Source organism: Peromyscus maniculatus, chromosome 22, assembly GCF_049852395.1.
Source record: "Peromyscus maniculatus bairdii isolate BWxNUB_F1_BW_parent chromosome 22, HU_Pman_BW_mat_3.1, whole genome shotgun sequence".
NCBI lineage: Eukaryota > Metazoa > Chordata > Mammalia > Rodentia > Cricetidae > Peromyscus > Peromyscus maniculatus.
In genome coordinates this window covers 38,847,178-38,864,900 of record NC_134873.1, presented here as the reverse complement: position 1 = coordinate 38,864,900, position 17,723 = coordinate 38,847,178, and the positions used below count along the sequence as shown (strand labels likewise).

General features: G+C 46.2%; 1 protein-coding gene across 1 annotated transcript in view; it reads right to left on the bottom strand.

Moving 5' to 3' along the window:
- The window catches only part of Gpn1 (GPN-loop GTPase 1), a 21,771-nt gene extending 4,048 nt beyond the window's left edge, over positions 1-17,723 (bottom strand). Inside the window, exons 1-13 of the mRNA XM_006984829.4 lie at positions 17,568-17,723; positions 16,891-16,984; positions 14,727-14,766; positions 13,774-13,840; positions 12,974-13,011; positions 10,773-10,851; positions 10,474-10,568; positions 8,412-8,457; positions 7,686-7,832; positions 7,403-7,485; positions 6,419-6,458; positions 4,648-4,738; positions 493-600 (exon numbers count right to left, since the gene is read on the bottom strand). Of these exons, the coding sequence (XP_006984891.1) occupies positions 493-600; positions 4,648-4,738; positions 6,419-6,458; positions 7,403-7,485; positions 7,686-7,832; positions 8,412-8,457; positions 10,474-10,568; positions 10,773-10,851; positions 12,974-13,011; positions 13,774-13,840; positions 14,727-14,766; positions 16,891-16,984; positions 17,568-17,678 (1,039 nt within the window). The 5' untranslated portion in view covers positions 17,679-17,723. The remainder of the gene's footprint in view (positions 1-492; positions 601-4,647; positions 4,739-6,418; positions 6,459-7,402; positions 7,486-7,685; positions 7,833-8,411; positions 8,458-10,473; positions 10,569-10,772; positions 10,852-12,973; positions 13,012-13,773; positions 13,841-14,726; positions 14,767-16,890; positions 16,985-17,567) is intronic.

The window sequence follows — 17,723 nt, the reverse complement described above, 5'->3', positions numbered from 1 at the left end:
TCCTTATCACCAATTAACCAACACAGCACTAACAGAAACAGTGGCATCTGCAGATGAGTCAGAAGTTACAAGGCATAAAAGGCATGGTACTGGGGTTTTGGTACCCTGCCCACTGTGTGTACACTGTTCCCTAGACAGGGCTCCTGACTGTCTTGAGAGGAAAGTCAAGCTGAGGGCATACAAACAGTGAGGCTGTATGGATGCACTGCTCTCAGCTCCTGACTGTGGATGTGAGGGAAGTCCCTGCCTTGACTTCTCCATAACGATGGAACCTGGAGTTAGGAAGCAAACCCTTCTGACACTAACTGCTTTCTGTCAGGCTATTCTGTCACAGCAAGGGAACACAAGTAGACCGTGGAGCATAAATGTGTGCGTGTAGAACATATAGGACTTTGCTGGCACTGTTCGGTTTAGCATCCTCTTTCCTGCCATTGACCACATACTCGGATCTTCAAAGTCTCAACAGCGTCAGTCCCACCAGCGACCTCTCACCTCTGTGGTCGATGTCATCCGTATCACTCTCCGCCTCCTCATCCTCTTCATCCAAGGTTCCTCGAGTCAGGATCAAGTCAGAAGGGTCCAGCACAGGAGCGACACTGTCTGGGGTTAAAACACTCGTCAGTACAGATGCGTCTTCAAGAGCTGCTTCTGAGTAATTACGACTATCCGTTGGCAGCATCAGAGAGCTCGTGACAAACAGAAGGCAGGAGAGTGAGTCTTCCACCTGTCATTTCTACCAGGGCTTCGTTCACAAAGCACTTTCACGAGCCCCCTTATTTCCACTGAGGAAAACATAAGAAACGTACCCCTGAAACACCAGCACGCTGCCTCGCTAGCTCACAGACTAGAAGGAGCTATGGTTTTTTCCAATGAAAGATAAGGAAATATAAGGTTGCAAACTGGCAATAGTTTAAAGACTGTAGAAGCTCCTGGGTGGGATAGAGGTTCAGGGGAGGTCTGAAGAAAATACAGGGTGAAATGATATGGAATAGAGCTGCCATGGCAACCTTCAAGCAATGGAAGGGGGGTTAAAAAAAAAATCAAATGTGGCGCAGCCATATCTGATGGGAACGGCAGAAGTCATAGGCCAGCCCAGCTGCTTGACAAAGATCCAGCCAAGCTGAGCCCCATGATGGCTGCCATGGCACCGTGGGTTTTCATCTCCACTTGTTGCATACTTAGAGAACTTTTAATATTTGCACAATCTGGGGATACTGGATTGATAGAAAATTCCTTTTGAATCATTTATGCCTTCTCCCAGGAATGCTGCTTCTAAGGTTCCCCAGGAAAGTCCTGGACATACTACCCCTCCCACTTTTAGGAAGATATATATCCTCATCTACTTGAAGGTCTTGTTACACCTTGGAGGTTGTGACACACGTAAAGAAGCCAGAGGTCTCTTTATGAGGCTATGAGACATTCTTGAAACATCTGTCCCTGTACTTACTTAGGGACAAGATATTCAAAACAAAGTAAACTTGAAAGGTTAACAAGATTCGGTGGGCTAGAAGAATTGCAAGCCTCTTCCCACTGAACACTCAGGCGATTACGTGGCATATACAGCTACAAAGTTAGACTAGCTGGAGTCGCCTCTGCCCCACACAGGGACTTATATTGATGAGCAAAGAATGGAGTGGAAAGATGATAAGAGAATGAGGTGTCAGGACCTCCCTTTCTTAGAGAAGTTAGCTCACGCAGAGTCACTGTGGTGTCATGTGACCAAGGAACAACAGAATGCCAGGATTAGACATATAAAATTCTATAAAGATATAAAATATAAACATTGTATTATGCCAAAATTTAAATAATAACTGCAGCAGCTTTGGCCTGAGGACTTTTCTTGGGCATGCTGACTGTTAAGAGTTAATAATACACTGCTTGGGACACGGCAATATGGCCGGGTGTCCTTGAAGCAACCAGATCTACCAGTCATACGCCTTAAGATTCTTAAAAATTGGGTTATGGAGTTAATGAGTAAAAATGGCTATAAAAAAATAACTGTTTATCAATGATGTTAAAACTTGAGGGAAAATGATTGGAAATTATAACTCTGTCCTGTCATAGTTTATTAATGATGACTAAAAGATGAGCAAAAGGAAGTGAAACCCATGTCCAAAGACAAAAATGATATGATCTATGTTTTGGAACAACATGAATCTATCTCTGCTTACTAAATTCTGTATAAATAACGGAGCACTCTTTATTTATTTATAGCTGTAAGATTCTCACCACCACCATGGCCTGGCTTACCTCCCTCCCTCGCCAACTCCTTACATCCTCTGCAGGGACCTGTCTACCGCCAGGGATGGCTCCCAGCACAAATATACTATTAGAGGTAAAATTCCCTACTTGGTGGATAAGGACTAGGCCCTAAGAATGGGAAGAAAGTCTGATCCAGAAATTCCTGGCCCAGGACTCAGGGTGTGAACACTGACCACTGTTCAAGAGACTGTCAGGCTGGTGAGCTCAGCTAGGGAGAAGTGTAAGACAGGCTGATCTCAGTGGCCAGCCAGGCATGGTGGTGCACACCTTTAATCCCAGCACTTGAGCAGAGGCAAGCAGATCTCTGTGAGTTCGGGGACAGCTTGATCTACAGAAGAAGTTCCAGGACAGCCAGAGATGTATAGTAAAACCATGTGTGTGTATGTGTGTGGGGACCTATGTCTCTATAGAACAATGACGACAGAATACGCTGACAGTGTATGTCCTTCTACACCCAACTAAGAATAACCCAAATATACTAGAGACTTTTCTCAAATCATCCATGGACTCTTCTTCCCTTCCCATCTGGATGCAGCAGCAGATTTAACTCCAGATTTGTGACTCTGGAGGACCTCGGTGTATACACACATGAGATGGGGAGGTATCAGGAATGGCCCAGGAGCATTCATGTCACTGGCTACCGAGGCAGGTTCCCACCTTGCTGTTCTCTGATGAAAACAAGTGAATGAAGGTCACAACAGAAGCTTCTTTCTTTTAATAAGGTACCCAAGAAAAAAATGTTGCTATATGAAGGAAAAAAAAAAAACAAAAAACCTAAAGCTTATAATTTATTGTCACAATAAATATATAAATAAAATGGAACTTATTATATATTAAAAAATAAAGTCCATCTATTTGGTTTCTGGGTCTCACAGAGTTGCAACAATTTTCCACCCTGCTTCTTGTGGGCAGTTCATCTTCTTGCCTCTCGAGGAAGTGGGGTATATATGTATTTTAGACTTATTATGTGTGTGTTTTGACTACTTTTATTTGTGTATTTATGAACCACATGTAAGCCTGATGCCCATGGAGGTCAAAAGAGAGAGATGGCTCCCCTGAAACTGGAGTGGGTGGTTATGAGCCATCATGGGGGCTGGGAATTAAATCCTGGTTCTCTGCAAGAGCAACAAGTGCTCTTAACTGACGAGCCATCTCTGCAGCCCCAGGGGTATTTATTATTTAATATGAGCACATCCTAGACACTCCCCTCTGAGGGTCAGTGATAAGAATAACAGACAGAAGGAAAGAAAGGGGACAGAAGAGGGAAGAACCAAGAGTGAGGAGGCAGCAGGATCAAAGACTGAAACACAGAACACAACACAGACCCACACGTTAGGAGACCAAGCAGTTTAAAACAGTAATGACACTTAATAAGGAAGACAAAATCCACTGCCTAATGTAACAAGAAATATGCAAAACATACTCAGGATAACATTCCAGAAAGACACAAGACCTGCCAAATACAAAAATTCTTCCTGCTCTTGAGGAGGAAGGTGTGAGATCAGCCAGGTCGGTTCTTCCTATGTAAGCAGCACAAGGCAACCTCTTTACAAATGCCAAAGCCTTCTAGGAGGCCGAGAAGCTGATGAGAAGTGCATGTGGAAAAGCAAACGTGTGAATAGCAGGAAGAGGAAACAGCACCAGGGAGACCAGCCTGAGCAGACACCGAAGCATTTCGTAATTAAAATGTGCAGGCATGTAAGGAAAGAAACCAGCAGAATAAACAGGAAGTCCAGGATAAGCTGAACGCTCCGTGGATAAGGGCTCTCAATCCCAACGCTGATGCGCTAAGTCTGCTCTGAAGGGAAATGGCTGTACCTAAGTAAGGCCATGCATTAGACAATGGTGTCTCCATGCTAATCTCCTCGTTTTTTCCTCATTGTGCAGAGGTGTTTTGGTTTGGTTTGGTTTTTTTGAGATAGAGTTTCTCTGTGTAGCCCTGGATGGAACTCTGTAGACCAGGTTGGCCTCAAACTCAGAGATCTGCCTGCCTCTGCCTCCTGAGTGCTAGGATTAAACATATGCACCACCACCTCCTAGCTATACTGAGGTTTTATAAAATAATATCTATATTTCTAGGAAGTATACACAGAAGGATTCAAAATAAAAGATCATCATATTTGCATGAGTTTTAAGTAATATCTAAAATTCAGTTATAATACACTTTAAAAAAAAAAAAAAAAAAAACAGCCAGAGCACTTTGCCAAAGTACAAAACTTCCAAAAGGACCTCAGAGCAGCGTAAAGCGCACACCACCCTCGGGTACTTTCTGTCCCGGGTCACTTTGCAGATCCGTGTACGCACGTCTCCCACCGCCCCACCCTTTCTCTTGCTGCTGAGTGCTCCACCCCCATCCTCTGCCCTCAGCAAGCGCCCTTCCGATACCTTTGCCGGTCCCTGTGTCCAGGGCTACGGAGCCCATGTCCTTCCGCAGGCGCTCCAGTTGCTCCTTCTGCTGATCGCTCTGGGCACTCGCCTACAGACGGAGGGAACGTCCTCAGGTTAAAGCAGCAGGTCCCGGGCTGGTGAGAGGGCTCAGAGGTGTAAGTGCCGGCCATGAGGGACGACCTGAATCCCATCTGCGGACCCCACGTGATAGGAGAGAACCGACTCCCGCAAGCTGTCCTTTGTCCTCCAGATACCAATAAATTTAAGACTGTAACTTTTTTTTTTCAAAGGAGATCTCTGGGGCAGGGCTTTTAAGTGAGCAGCTAGGTGCTCAGCAGACGTGAAGCACTGGTTTCAATCTCCAGAACAAAGAAATAAAGCAAAGTAAATTATAAATTATTACAATAATATATATAATAGTTAGATGCCAGTTTGATTTTTTTTTTAAAGGTAGGGAATCATGTAGTGTAGGCCACCCACCCCCAAACTCTCTATGTAACCACGGATGATATTGAACTTAATAGGGTCCACCACCTAAGAACAAGCACAATACATGCTAAAAAGACTCTCAACCAACTGAGCTGGGTCCCCAGGCCCCAGATGGCACCCTTTTAAGAAGAGATTAGGAATTATAAAGTACTAGAGGCTGGTAAAGGATGGCAGACATGGAGACAAAACGAGTGAGCCAGTGGGCCCAAGCGGCAGCAGATTCTCAGTCATGTGCTGAATGAACTCATTCAGAGCTTCAGGGCTTACACCCAAAACCATGACCAAAGAACCCTCAAGTGGAGCTTGCAAGGCCCTCGGAGAAAGGACCCCATGCAGGCTCTGACAATGGGAGAGACTCAAGTTAGAGTCTGGGACAAGAGCTGTGTGACACCCTCTACTCTTCAAAATCCTACAACAAGCCTTAAAGCTGACCTCAGAGACTGGGTGAGGTAGGGCATAAAAGGTCTTGGTAAATATATTTCAGCAAAACTCGGATATTTTAAAAATTCAGATACAAAGCCTGTGTGGTGCTCAGACTGTAATCCCAGCACTCAGAAGGATGAGGCAAAAGAAGGATAAATATTCACATATGAAGAGAAGAAAGGTTGCTAGGAGGCCTTTCTGCATACAGACAATTACACACAGCCTTATCAATGTCAATGACCAAGGGTTTGAGACGGGACGTGGTGTCACAGGCCTGTAGTCCCACCTGCTCAGGTGGCTGAGATAAGAGAGCACTAGAGCCCCAGAGTTTTAGACCAGCCTGGGGTACGGTGAGACCTCAACTCAAAACCAAACAGAGCTGAGCACACAGCTCAGTGTGTAGAGCCCTACCAAAAAACGAAAAAAAAACAAAACAAACACACACAAAAAAAAATGCAAGAATTTAAAAGAAACACTGAAATTCCATTAGTCAATTATATCTCAATAAAGCTGGGGAAAAAATAAAATACAAGCCAAGCAGTGGTGGCACACGTCTTTAATCCCAGCACTCGGGAGGCAGAGACAAGCACATCTCTACGAGTTTGAGGCCAGCCTGGTCTACAGAGTAAGTTCCTGGACATCCTGGGCTACACGGAGACCCCGGTCTCCAAACCTTCTTTCCTTCTCATGCCTCCTACCTGAGTGCAGATTACAGCACAGGCCAGCATACCAGCTGGTCCCCAACTCCTCCGCTCAAGAGTCCCCCACCAGTCTCTGGTGACTGGCTGGGACTGCAGGCCTGTGCCACGTGTGGGTCAGAAGGACTCTCTGACAGCTCTAACCCTCTCCCTCTTACCAGTGATTTCTTCAGGCGCTCGTATTCAGGCCGATATTCCCTGGAGAAAGAAATGCCTTGTAAGTTCCTCTCCCGAATGACCCACACCACCCACCCGACCTATCCCTTGTTTGCGACCTCACTGGAGTCCCCGCACACCCTCCGCATCACTGAGTCTGCCCTGTGGAACTCAACAACACCTAAGGGCTGCTGTAGAAGCTGACAATGAAGCCACCCCCGCTGAGGAACTGAGGGGCTCGTCACTGGTGTGAGGAGGAAACAGGTAAGGAGACGGGCTGCTGCTCAGGAAGCCCGGGGTGTAAGGAAGTGATGGACCTGAGTGACAACAGAACCGACTGCATCCTGAGCCTGGGAAACATACACAATACCCTTCAGGGTTCATCAGTGTATGATAAATAATGTTGCCTGGCAACCACAATGTCGCCCTTAGGGTCAAACTAGGAAGCCCAAGCAGCATGCTAACAAGCAGCCCATGAGGTCATGGTCTCGGTGTCACAGGTGAATGGGACCCCACTGTCAGCAATGAAGTGTCTCCATGAGGTGTCAATAACTCTGATAGCACTTAGCGTGTACTTCTTCAAGTAATACAGCAACCCTAGTGCCAAGTCCACACCATGCCGGTGAGCAGGTGATGTCTTACAGGGACATAACCATGAGCCTGTTTCTGAACTATCTACAGGTCTTCTGTCCTACAACAGACGTGAGAAGTTGCCCACGAAGCTTGTGAGATCTACCAAGTGGCTCTTCTCAGAACAGGCCTGATGGCCGCTGCCAGGCAACCCCTCAGAGCAGTGAACACTTTATACGGCTACCTTTTCAAAGAAGGGAACAGGCACCTGTCACTCCTGAGCGTGGCCAGGTCTGATACACATAGGCAAGTAGATACCCTTTCCACAGGAGATGGAGATGCCTCTCCTGGCACGACCACCACGTGAGGATGGTGTGCGACGAAGAGCGCATCGACGGTCCTGCCCTCATCCTCACCTTTCGTACTCCTCGGCGGCACTGGCGACCTGAGCACAGAGTTCATCGAAGCCGGTGCCCACCACAGCAGAGACACCCACCACCTGCCAAGAAAGCATGAATGTGCGTGCTGGACAAGGACTCTGCTACCGAGCTGCATCCCAGCCCATGGACCCCCTTTACTAAGCAACGCAGCAGAGCTTGCTTTACAGAACGTAGAGCATTTCCTTTCGGCGCTGGCCCGTTAAGGCTATGGTAAGCCATTATCTGCAGCAACCACCACTACATCAGGAGATCAATTTACCCGGAGGGAGCTGTAAAACTCATCTAACACCAGGCTCATGGAGCGAGTCAGGTTACTGACGTAGGTAGTCTCCTGGTTCAAGGCATCTTGGAAAGCCTCAAAGTCCTGCATCCACTCCACTGCAAAGCTGTGGTCGATGATGTCGGTCTGTGCCAGAGAGAAGGCAGGCGTCAGCGACCTGAATCAAGAGTACAACTAAACCAGGGCAAAAACCATTTACGCAAGTGGTGACCGCCAAGAACTCAGCATCCAGAGTTTCCTTCTCCGGCTCCCGTTCCCAGCTCCACTGCAACAAACCCTAAGGAAGCTGCCTTGCCTCTGATCGGCATTCCCAGGGGACTGCTGCCCCTCTACTGACACAGAATCCCTGACGCTAAGGAACAACTGAATCACTCTGGCTGACGGGTTAGCCTGTCCGCCCTACCATCACTGGGTGAGAGGCGGCACCCACTCCCCTGATGTCCCTCCGACTTTCTGTAGTAACCACCAGTTACCTGCATGCATACAGCATATTGGCTGGCCTCGAACTCAGAGATCTGCCTGCCTCTGCCTCCCAAGAGTTGGGATGGGATCAAAAGCATGCACTACCACCACCCAGCCTCTGCAGTAAAATCTTAATCTGCTGACAGCACTTGAAGTCACTCTTCACACCTATCCAGACTTCTAACGTCAGTCATGGCTCTGTGTTAAAGACATGTTGACATCCCCACAGGAAGCAGCACTTACTTTGTTCATGACCACAATGAAAGGCAGCTTGGTTTTGTACAAGATGCTGAAAAAAAAATCAAAGATGGAGCCAGCATTATTAAAAGCATTTAAGGCCAGGCATAACATCACATGCTTGTAATTCCAGCACTCAGAAGGCACAGGCAGGAAGTTCATGAGTTCAAGGCCAGTCTGAACATATAGTGAGAGTTTATTTCTAAAAACAACTAAAGGCAGTCAAGCTCTTGGCACTAAGTAAAGAGAACAGGAAAACCTTCAGAGTAAATTATAAGTGGTACTGAGTCTCCTCTGCCAAAGGAAAATGACCACCAACATCAAGGCAGCAACTGACCCCCAGCCCATACCATGTGTTGATAGTGATCCTTTTTAATATTTTATCAAACAATTCTCTCTTTTGTTACCCAAGTGGAGGGAATGAACATTTACTGAATACCCAAAACAGGATGGTTACTCTGGTAGGCACTTTCACATGTACATATATACATTATCTCCTTTAATCCATACAAATGCCATGTAAATGTATACAATTTTTACTGTATACAGGGTCTCTTTCTGTAGCCTGCACTAGCCTAGAACTTCTTAGCCCACAGTCCAGGATGGGCTTGAATTTATGGCAATGCTTTTGCTTCAGCCTCCGGAAACATTGTCCTGCAGGTTGAAAATTTCCCACATTTCCTGAGGTAGATGCCCAAGATAAAATTATATACACTTAAGGCGTGCATCATGAATTGTCTTAAGTTGATCTCCCCTACCCTTTATTAATGTCCGCAGTCCTGATGGCTGACCCAGGCCTGGAAAGTAAGGGGCACACCTCTCCTGCTGAGCTACATTCTGAGCTATGAATGCACTGTGAAATGACTCTACACTCAGGATAATCAAGGACATGTGTTTTACTCCTTGACGTAAGGGTGGAGCAATGCTATCTTCCTGTGTCAGGACGTCTTGCATCCAATGTGACGTTTACTTCGAGACCCAGCATCCTGGTGATGGCTCCTCTCAGTCTCCACGGCACTCTCCTCAAACCTCAGTCTGCATTCACAGTGAACCGTGAAGCAACTTTTTTTCTCCCAATGCAACATCTGGGACAAACTAGTACATGTTGGGATGATAACTATAATCTTTCTGTTCCTAATGTTCCTAATGTTATGGCAGGGTCTCACTCCATACTCTATACTGACTTTGAATTTGCCCTCCTTCACCTCATGACTTGGGATTATAGGAATGCACCACTACACCTCGTTTTGATAAAACTTTTTATTCCTGGTGTCTCTTCATGTTACATTTTTATATTACTTATACAACACCTAAGCACCATTTATACCAAAGAACTGATTCTACCCTGACATGGATCTCACCCAGCTGGGAATAACCACCGCATATTTCTGTGACAGCCAAGGGAGGAAGATGCTGAGAGAAAATGCCAATAATATATGTCTCTCTTTACTGGCCTTCTCCTGACTCAGGACAATCTGTAAATACAGATGATCACAAATCCAGGGGTATATAACCAGGACTCAAAACCAAAAGGGGAATAAAGTCAGAAAAAATAAAGCTGGAGATATGGCTCAGCAGTTAAGAGCTTATACAGAGGACCCAGGTTCGGTTCCCAACACCTACATGGTGGCTCACAAGCACTTCTAAGTCCAGTTTGAAGAGATCTGACATCCTCTTCTAGCCTCCACGAGCTCCTGCACACCCGTGGTACACATACAATCATACAGGCCCACATACATACAAATAAGTAAGTAAATGTCTTTAAAAAATAAAAAGGAGAGCCGGGCGGTGGTGGCGCACGCCTTTAATCCCAGCACTCGGGAGGCAGAGGCAGCTGGATCTCTGTGAGTTCGAGGCCAGCCTGGTCTACAGAGTGAGTTCAAGAACAGCTAGGGCTGTTACACAGAGAAACCGTGTCTCAAAAAAACAATAGATAGATAGATAGACAGACAGACAGATGATAGATATAGATAGATGACAGACAGACAGACAGACAGACAGGTAGATAGGAGAAAGAGAAAGCAGCCTCACAGCTGGCAGAACACCATGCCTACCAACCACCAGTTACCTGCATGCATACAGCATATTGGACATGAAGGTCACCGGGTTAGTGCTTCGGGACGTGTCCATCACGTAGATGACCACTGTTGGAAATGAGGATGCCTAGAAGAACCACCGAGTAAGTGAGGTCTTAGTCACGGGGCTCATCACTTGCTCCCGTCCTCTTCTCCTCCCTTTCTTGTAAGAGCCGCACTGTAGACAGGGCGTGCAGAGCCTCCCCTCTCCCCCTCGTGTTCAGCCCAGGCAGGAGACAGAGGCCGAGCAAACCCTCCAGATGCTCTCAGGAACAAGACCCAGGACACTCACCAGGGCCTCGGTGATGATGGTCCCAGAAGCTGACCAGGTGAACACTTCAATCTGTCCGGGTGTGTCAATCAAGACATATCTGCGTCAAGGAGACCATGAAGGGGTGTAATACTTGGACAATTCTGACGATATTCCATCACAGCGAATGCTCAGTGTCTGCTGACCCAAGACTGCAACAACCTCTGCACACTGCCAACCACAGTCCTACCATGCCCTAAAACTGCGCATTCCCAAGAGCGTGCTCCAGGTACAATGTGCATGCCAATGAGAAGAAACAGCACAGCACAATCTGCAGTAACTAATCAGAGAGGAAACGGTGTAATTACAGAAACCCTTCGCTACCAATGAGACGTTAGCAAAACCAGAACGCAGCTCTCTTGGGAAGCATCTTGTTTCTTAGGGAGGTGTGGGGGGAAGGAGAAAAAAATGGAGGAATGGGGGAGTGGGGGATACCTACTGCCTATAGAACATTCTAGAATTGACCGCACTGACAGTTACACAACCCTGTGTACAACTCCGGACGTATTAGATGCCACAGACTTGTACACTTGGATGTCATGTAAACTGTATCTTAATAAATATACTTTTAGAAACAGGCAAACTTGGGGTTAGGGATGGAAGTCAGGGTCAAACACAGGCTGAGCATGGGCTTAGGGTGTTCGACACCAAGTCCAATCCCCATGAGAATAAACTAATAAGAAAGTTAGCAAATAAATACAGGACAGGTACTAGGGAAACAGAGAAGGGAAATTAAGGAGTGACTGTTAATGAGTATATAGGTGAGATGTGTGAAATTAAACAATCATGATCCATGCACCAGTATGTAAATATAATAAAATACATTTTAAAAAAGAAAACTACAGCCGGGCGGTGGTGGCGCACGCCTTTAATCCCAGCACTCGGGAGGCAGAGCCAGGCGGATCGCTGTGAGTTCGAGGCCAGCCTGGGCTACCAAGTGAGCTCCAGGAAAGGCGCAAAACTACACAGAGAAACCCTGTCTCGAAAAAACCAAACAAACAAAAAAAAAAAAAAAGAAAACTACAGAATGTGATCTCAAAGAACCTTTTTTAGCCCGGAGGTGGTAGCGCATGTCTTTAATCCCAGCACTCGGGAGGCAGAGGCAGGTGGATCTCTGTGAGTTCGAGGTCAGCCTGGTCTACAGGGCGAGATCCAAAACAGCCAGGGCTACACAGAGAAACCCTGTCTCAAAACCAAACCAAAACAAAAAAACTGTTCTGTTGGTTTTTTTTCTTATATTTCAGGTTGTAAGCCTAGCCTTTAACGGCTGAGCCATCTCTCCAGCCCTTGGTATTTTTTTCTAATGAAAACAAAAATCTACCTTGATTATAATCCCATCTTTGTAATACTTTATGCATAGAAATAGGTGAAATGCCAAGCAGCGAATAACAGTCATTGTTACTAGGACCGAGAATGACAGTTTCATGTCTCAAATATGTATTCTTTTAAAATAACCTTTTTATTCCATTTATTTAGTTTACATGTAAAAGTACACAGGAGACATGTGGAGGCCAGAGGTCAACTTGTGGGAGTTCTCTGCTCCCACCATAGGGGTCCCAGGAACCAGACTCAGGTCATCAGGCTTGGCTGCAGGCGCCTCTACCTGCTGAGCCATCTCGCTGGCACATGCTTTTAATTTGTTTTTGTTTTGTTTTTCGAGACAGAGTTTCTGTACTGAATTTCATCAGAAATGCGTACAATGAATCTGCTGGCAGCAGTAGTATTTGTTTTAGGATGTTGTGACTTAGACACATAATACAGATGTCTTCCCCTCTTTTATAGCTTTAAAATCTGAACAGAAAATTACACAAAAAGAAAAAGTAAACATATCAAAACTTTAATAGCAGTTAATGGAGAGAAATGAGGTCTTCTCTATCATGGTTGACTGTGCTCTCTCAAACAAAGAGCAAAAGTCTTCCTCCCTTAATCTGAGAAAGGAGAAAACAGTAAGTGTTTCTCCAAAAGTCATAGAAAAAGGAAGAGAAGTGCTGGGGTTGTGGGAGGGGCCAATATAACTGGGAGCAGTCCTCTGTGTTATGTGTCATCCCAACGATTTTACTGTCCACCTTTCTTTCTTTTCATGACTTGTCTCAGCTAACACAGTTTCGGGGTTCAAAGGTCACCAAATCCTCTCAAAGGTCTAGAACTGTATCAGTGACAGGCAGTCAACTCAAACCACCTACCTGAACGTGTTCTGGGCCTTCTCGATAAATTTCATCACCTAGAAGAAAAAGATGTCAACTGTAACACCATCTAATTCCAACACCGCACCAGAGGTCACCCTCCAGGGTGGCACGCGTTACATGCACCATCACAGGGCACAACCCGAGGACACCAAGCAATGGCCTCCTCGATGCAGAGCCACAGCAACAGCACTGGAACCTGGAGCACAGCGCCAGACCTGGACCGTCACTGGGGCATCAGGGTCCCCCAACACAATGGCCATATTTGTCTGCTTTAAAGAGCCAGGGTCAGGCATACTGCGGACCTCAGCCTCGTGCGATTCTCCTGCTTCATGCTCCCGAGCTGGGAATTCAGTTACACACCATCCTGGCTTTGGGTCAAGTGCTAATGTCTCAAGTAGCAGAACCAGAGTAAAATGTAGTGATTATAAGCCACTCTCATGGGAGTAAGGGACGGGAAATCTAGAGGATGGCAAATACTCCTTACAAGAAAAAAGGGTCATTATTTCACCTCCCTCGCTGTGGCTAACGGCAGGGCCCTGTACCCTCAGTGACACCATAAGCCGGGAACAGGTCACAGGAAGAACCCAGGTCTCTGGGATTTCTCTTTTGTTCCCTCACAAACGTTAAAGGTGAAAGTGTCCCAACGCAGTCAGAGGTTATCTCTGTCTACCAAAATGCCTGCTTATTTTTGGTATTTCTCCATTTTTGCTGCTCTTCTTTATCAATGGGATCAAGCAGGAGCATCTTCAGAGTCAGACTTTTAGAGTACCATGCCTGTAAATGTAAAGAAGCCTCACCTGATCAAATCTGGTAGCAAAGAGATTGAGCGAGGTCACTATGCCGCCATTTGGTCCCAGGCCATACCTGAGCATTCAGTTAAGGATTTAAGTTGCACATATGAGATCACATGGCTCATATCTAGACTGTCATTCATCCAAGAGCATCATGTTCAGTATGTAACGGTATTCGTGTTCAATCAATGGGCACTGGCAACCCAGTCTTGACCACCACACAACCTTGACATTCCAAGAACCACTGACTAGCAAGGGCCTCCTCGTTCATCTATCATTTTAGGGATGGTCACACAAGATAATGGCCAAAACGTAGTGAATACACAGACGTGTCAACAGTGGGTGACAGGCTGCTGGCATCCGTCATTAAAATCATCTACGCAGCCAGACGTGGGAGCCCACGCATTTAATCCCAGCATTCAGGAGGTAGAGGCAGGCAGATCTCTGTGGATTTCAGGCCAGCCGGGGGACAGTGAGGTCCATCCCCGCCCGGACTACATGTAACACTCTTTACTCTGATCCTAACTAACCAAGCAACCTAAAAGTACTTACAGAGAGCCACATGCCATGCTGAAATCAATCCATGAGAATTAATCCAACTCAACATATTTTTCTGAGTTTCCTGGTTGAATTCATAGTTATCAATGACTGTCTCACCCAAGACAACATCACTTCACTGGACCCGGGCAGTTAACAGCTGGCCACTCATCTTCTGCTCTCTGATTACAATACCTGTAGTCTGTGCATGTCAAGAAAACTGGAATCAAATGGTAGGGTAGGATGGCTGGAAACCTCTACTCTCCCTACATTCATCTTATATCTTTTTAATACAGATTACTTAAAAGTAAGTTTTCTACTTGTGCATTTCACAATTTGACAGGCAAACCAGTCCGTCAAAGTGGGGAGCAATTCTCCAGAGACGAGTCCATCCATCCCACAGTAGACAAAGAAAAGGATACTGTTTCATGACTTCTTTATACTTCACTGTGTCACGAATATCTGAGGGGAAAAGAGAGATCATGGTTTACTTTACTTCTTTTTTGTTTTTTGTTTGTTTGTTTTTCAAGACAGGGTTTCTCTGTAGTTTTGATGCCTTTCCTGGATCTTGCTCTGTAGCCCAGGCTGGCCTCAAACTCACAGAGATCTGCCTGGCTCTGCTTCCCAAGTGCTGGGATTAAAGGCATGCGCCACCACCACCCGGTGTTATTTTACCTCTTGAGGCACGGTCTCAGTTGTCTGGACTGGCTTTGAACTTTCCATGGAGTCCAAGCTATCCTCAAACTCTGAGCAATTCTCCTGCCTCAGCCTCCTGAGTGCTAAGGTTGCACAAGTGCCACCAAAACTGACTTAGGCTTCTTACCAGCATTTTCTTATACCTTTCTCCAGTTACAATGGCTTCTTTCCGGACTAAAGGTACTGCCAAGTATCCTATGAAGAATGTTGAGCTCCTAGGTGTGATGATGCACACTTTTAATCCCAGCACTCAAGAGGCAGAGGCAGAGTCCAGCAGATGTCTATGAGTCTGAGACCAGTCTGGTCTACAAAGTAAGTTCCAGGACAGACAGCCAGGACTACATAGAGAGACCCTGTCTCAAACAAACAAAAAAGTTAGGCTAGAAGCTCTTAATCATGATAGATATTGTCTGAAACAAGATTAAAAGTTTTAATCAATTTTAATGGTAGTGGGCACGTGCACAGGGGAAAAAACAAAACTCAAACCGAGAAAATAAGACTTCTTACTAACCACTGCCTGGTAATAGAGGCAACTCACAGACATATGAAAAAAGAATCCATCCACTGGGATCTACCAAAACCTATCTACCGGCCGGGCGGTGGTGGCGCACGCCTTTAATCCCAGCACTCGGGAGGCAGAGGCAGGCGGATCTCTGTGAGTTCGAGGCCAGCCTGGTCTCCAAAACGAGTTCCAGGAAAGGCGCAAAGCTACACAGAGAAACCCTGTCTCGAAAAACCAAAAAAAAAAAAAAAACAAAACAAAAAAAACCTATCTACCAGGAGCTGGGCTCAGTGATTAAGAGCACTTGTGACTCTTGTAGAAGACCCAGATTCAGTTCCCAGCACCTACAGAGCGGCTCACAAATGTCCGTAAGTCAAGTTCCAGGGGTTCTGGCACCCTCTTCTGGCCTCTGAAGGAATCAGGCACATACCATGATGCACAGACGCAGGTACAACATCCATACACATAAAATAAAAATAAATAAATTATAAGAAATCGACCCACCAGCCAGGAGAGGAACAATATTACAAGTTATCCTCGAGTCTGGATAGGAAACTTTTTGCCAAATCTTCCCAAAATGATCTATGATTCTTAAAACAACATCTCCCCACCTCCCCCTTAATTTGTATATTTGGGATATAAGAAGCTTACTAGGATTATAGTGATAGCCAAGGAATCAGGAAGCCTGAACCCAGCAAGAACCTTGTCACTGGATCGCATACACTTTCATAATGAATCTACCCCTCACCTCCCATTTTTTTCTTTATTAAAAAACAACAAACAAGGAGTGATTGGCTAGGTAGGTCCTACTGACCCTGAACTCTTAAAATATTATGCCTCAGACTCTCTTGGATAACAACCCATACTTAATCTTTCTGATAGTTTCAGTCAGAAACTCTCCTCAGAGCAATGCATTTCTTGTTTTTGTTTGTTTGTTTGTTTGTTTGTTTTTTGAGACGCAATGTCTATTTTTAAATCCAGCCCCACACACATACACACACCTTTGGGAATGGAAGGGACCTTCCTACAGATCAGAGTGAATTCGAGCAGAACTCATAAACTCTTACTACAACACTGATACAAGAAACTGAATGATTTATATGTCACTTTTTTTTTTTTTATAGCCTGACTTAATGTGACTTCTCCTCCAATCCATTACAACAGTTTCACACACTAAGGACAAGAGAGAGAGAGAGAGACAGACAGACAGACAGACAGACAGGAGAATGGAAATGATACACACCTTAGGAGCCATTAGATAAAGAGAGGGATGAATCTTAGTAAGGAAGAAGCCTGTTGTGGAACTCGGGCAAATCCAAAGAAAATAAAAAGTAGATAGTTGGCTAATTCAGGGCAGGAAAAAAAAAAAGAAAACTGAAGGCACTCACCAATATTGGCGGGAAAGGGGACTTCATGCACAGCTGGGTCCAGGTTGATGACGTAAGGTGGGGAGCCTCTGTTGTGCAGGTGTCCTGTGAGCCTCTGCAAGACCAGGGAATAACCTATAACAATTTCATTCTCCCCTCCACCTATTACACTTGTTCAACAACAAACTGTTTAAAAGGCATCGAGCAGGCCTCCTCTACCCTCCATCACCTCTTCACTAACTTCGAATGGCCCTGTAAGGGTTTGGGGTCCCCCCCCCCCCCCCGCCTCATCTCCTTCACTAAGACATTAACACCGTGAAAGCAAGAACCCTGTCGATTCCATGTTCGCTCTACACTCAGAACTTAGAACGTCTTGGGTCGAAAGAAGTTAATTCTTTCACAACTTCCTCACGCAAAACCAGGGGTGCTGGCATTAAATCCCCTACTCTCTTTTAAGCCCGGGGCGTTCAAAAAAGCTGCTCATTCACAGCAAGACAATTTCAGTTGTACCAAACATGCACCATGGTCACCCAGAAGGCTGCCTTAAGCGACCCAGGCCAGGGTTCGAGGCTTCGGGAGTCAGAGGCAAGAAAACCACGCGCCTAGAGCCCCCAACTCCCCAGACAACTTCTTCCCGTCCTCCCCGGCCACGGGCAACCTGTCGAGCGCTACCGCCGCTTCCGCGAAGTGCACGTCACCTGCACAAAGGTAGTTTTCCCGGACCCCGCCATCCCCAGCACCAGGAGACACACGGGGAGCTGGGGAGCCCCGGAGGCTTGGGGCTCAGCCGGAGCCACGGGCGCCGCCATCTTCCCTCAGCCACGCCCACCGCTCCACGCAGACGCCCGGCGGGC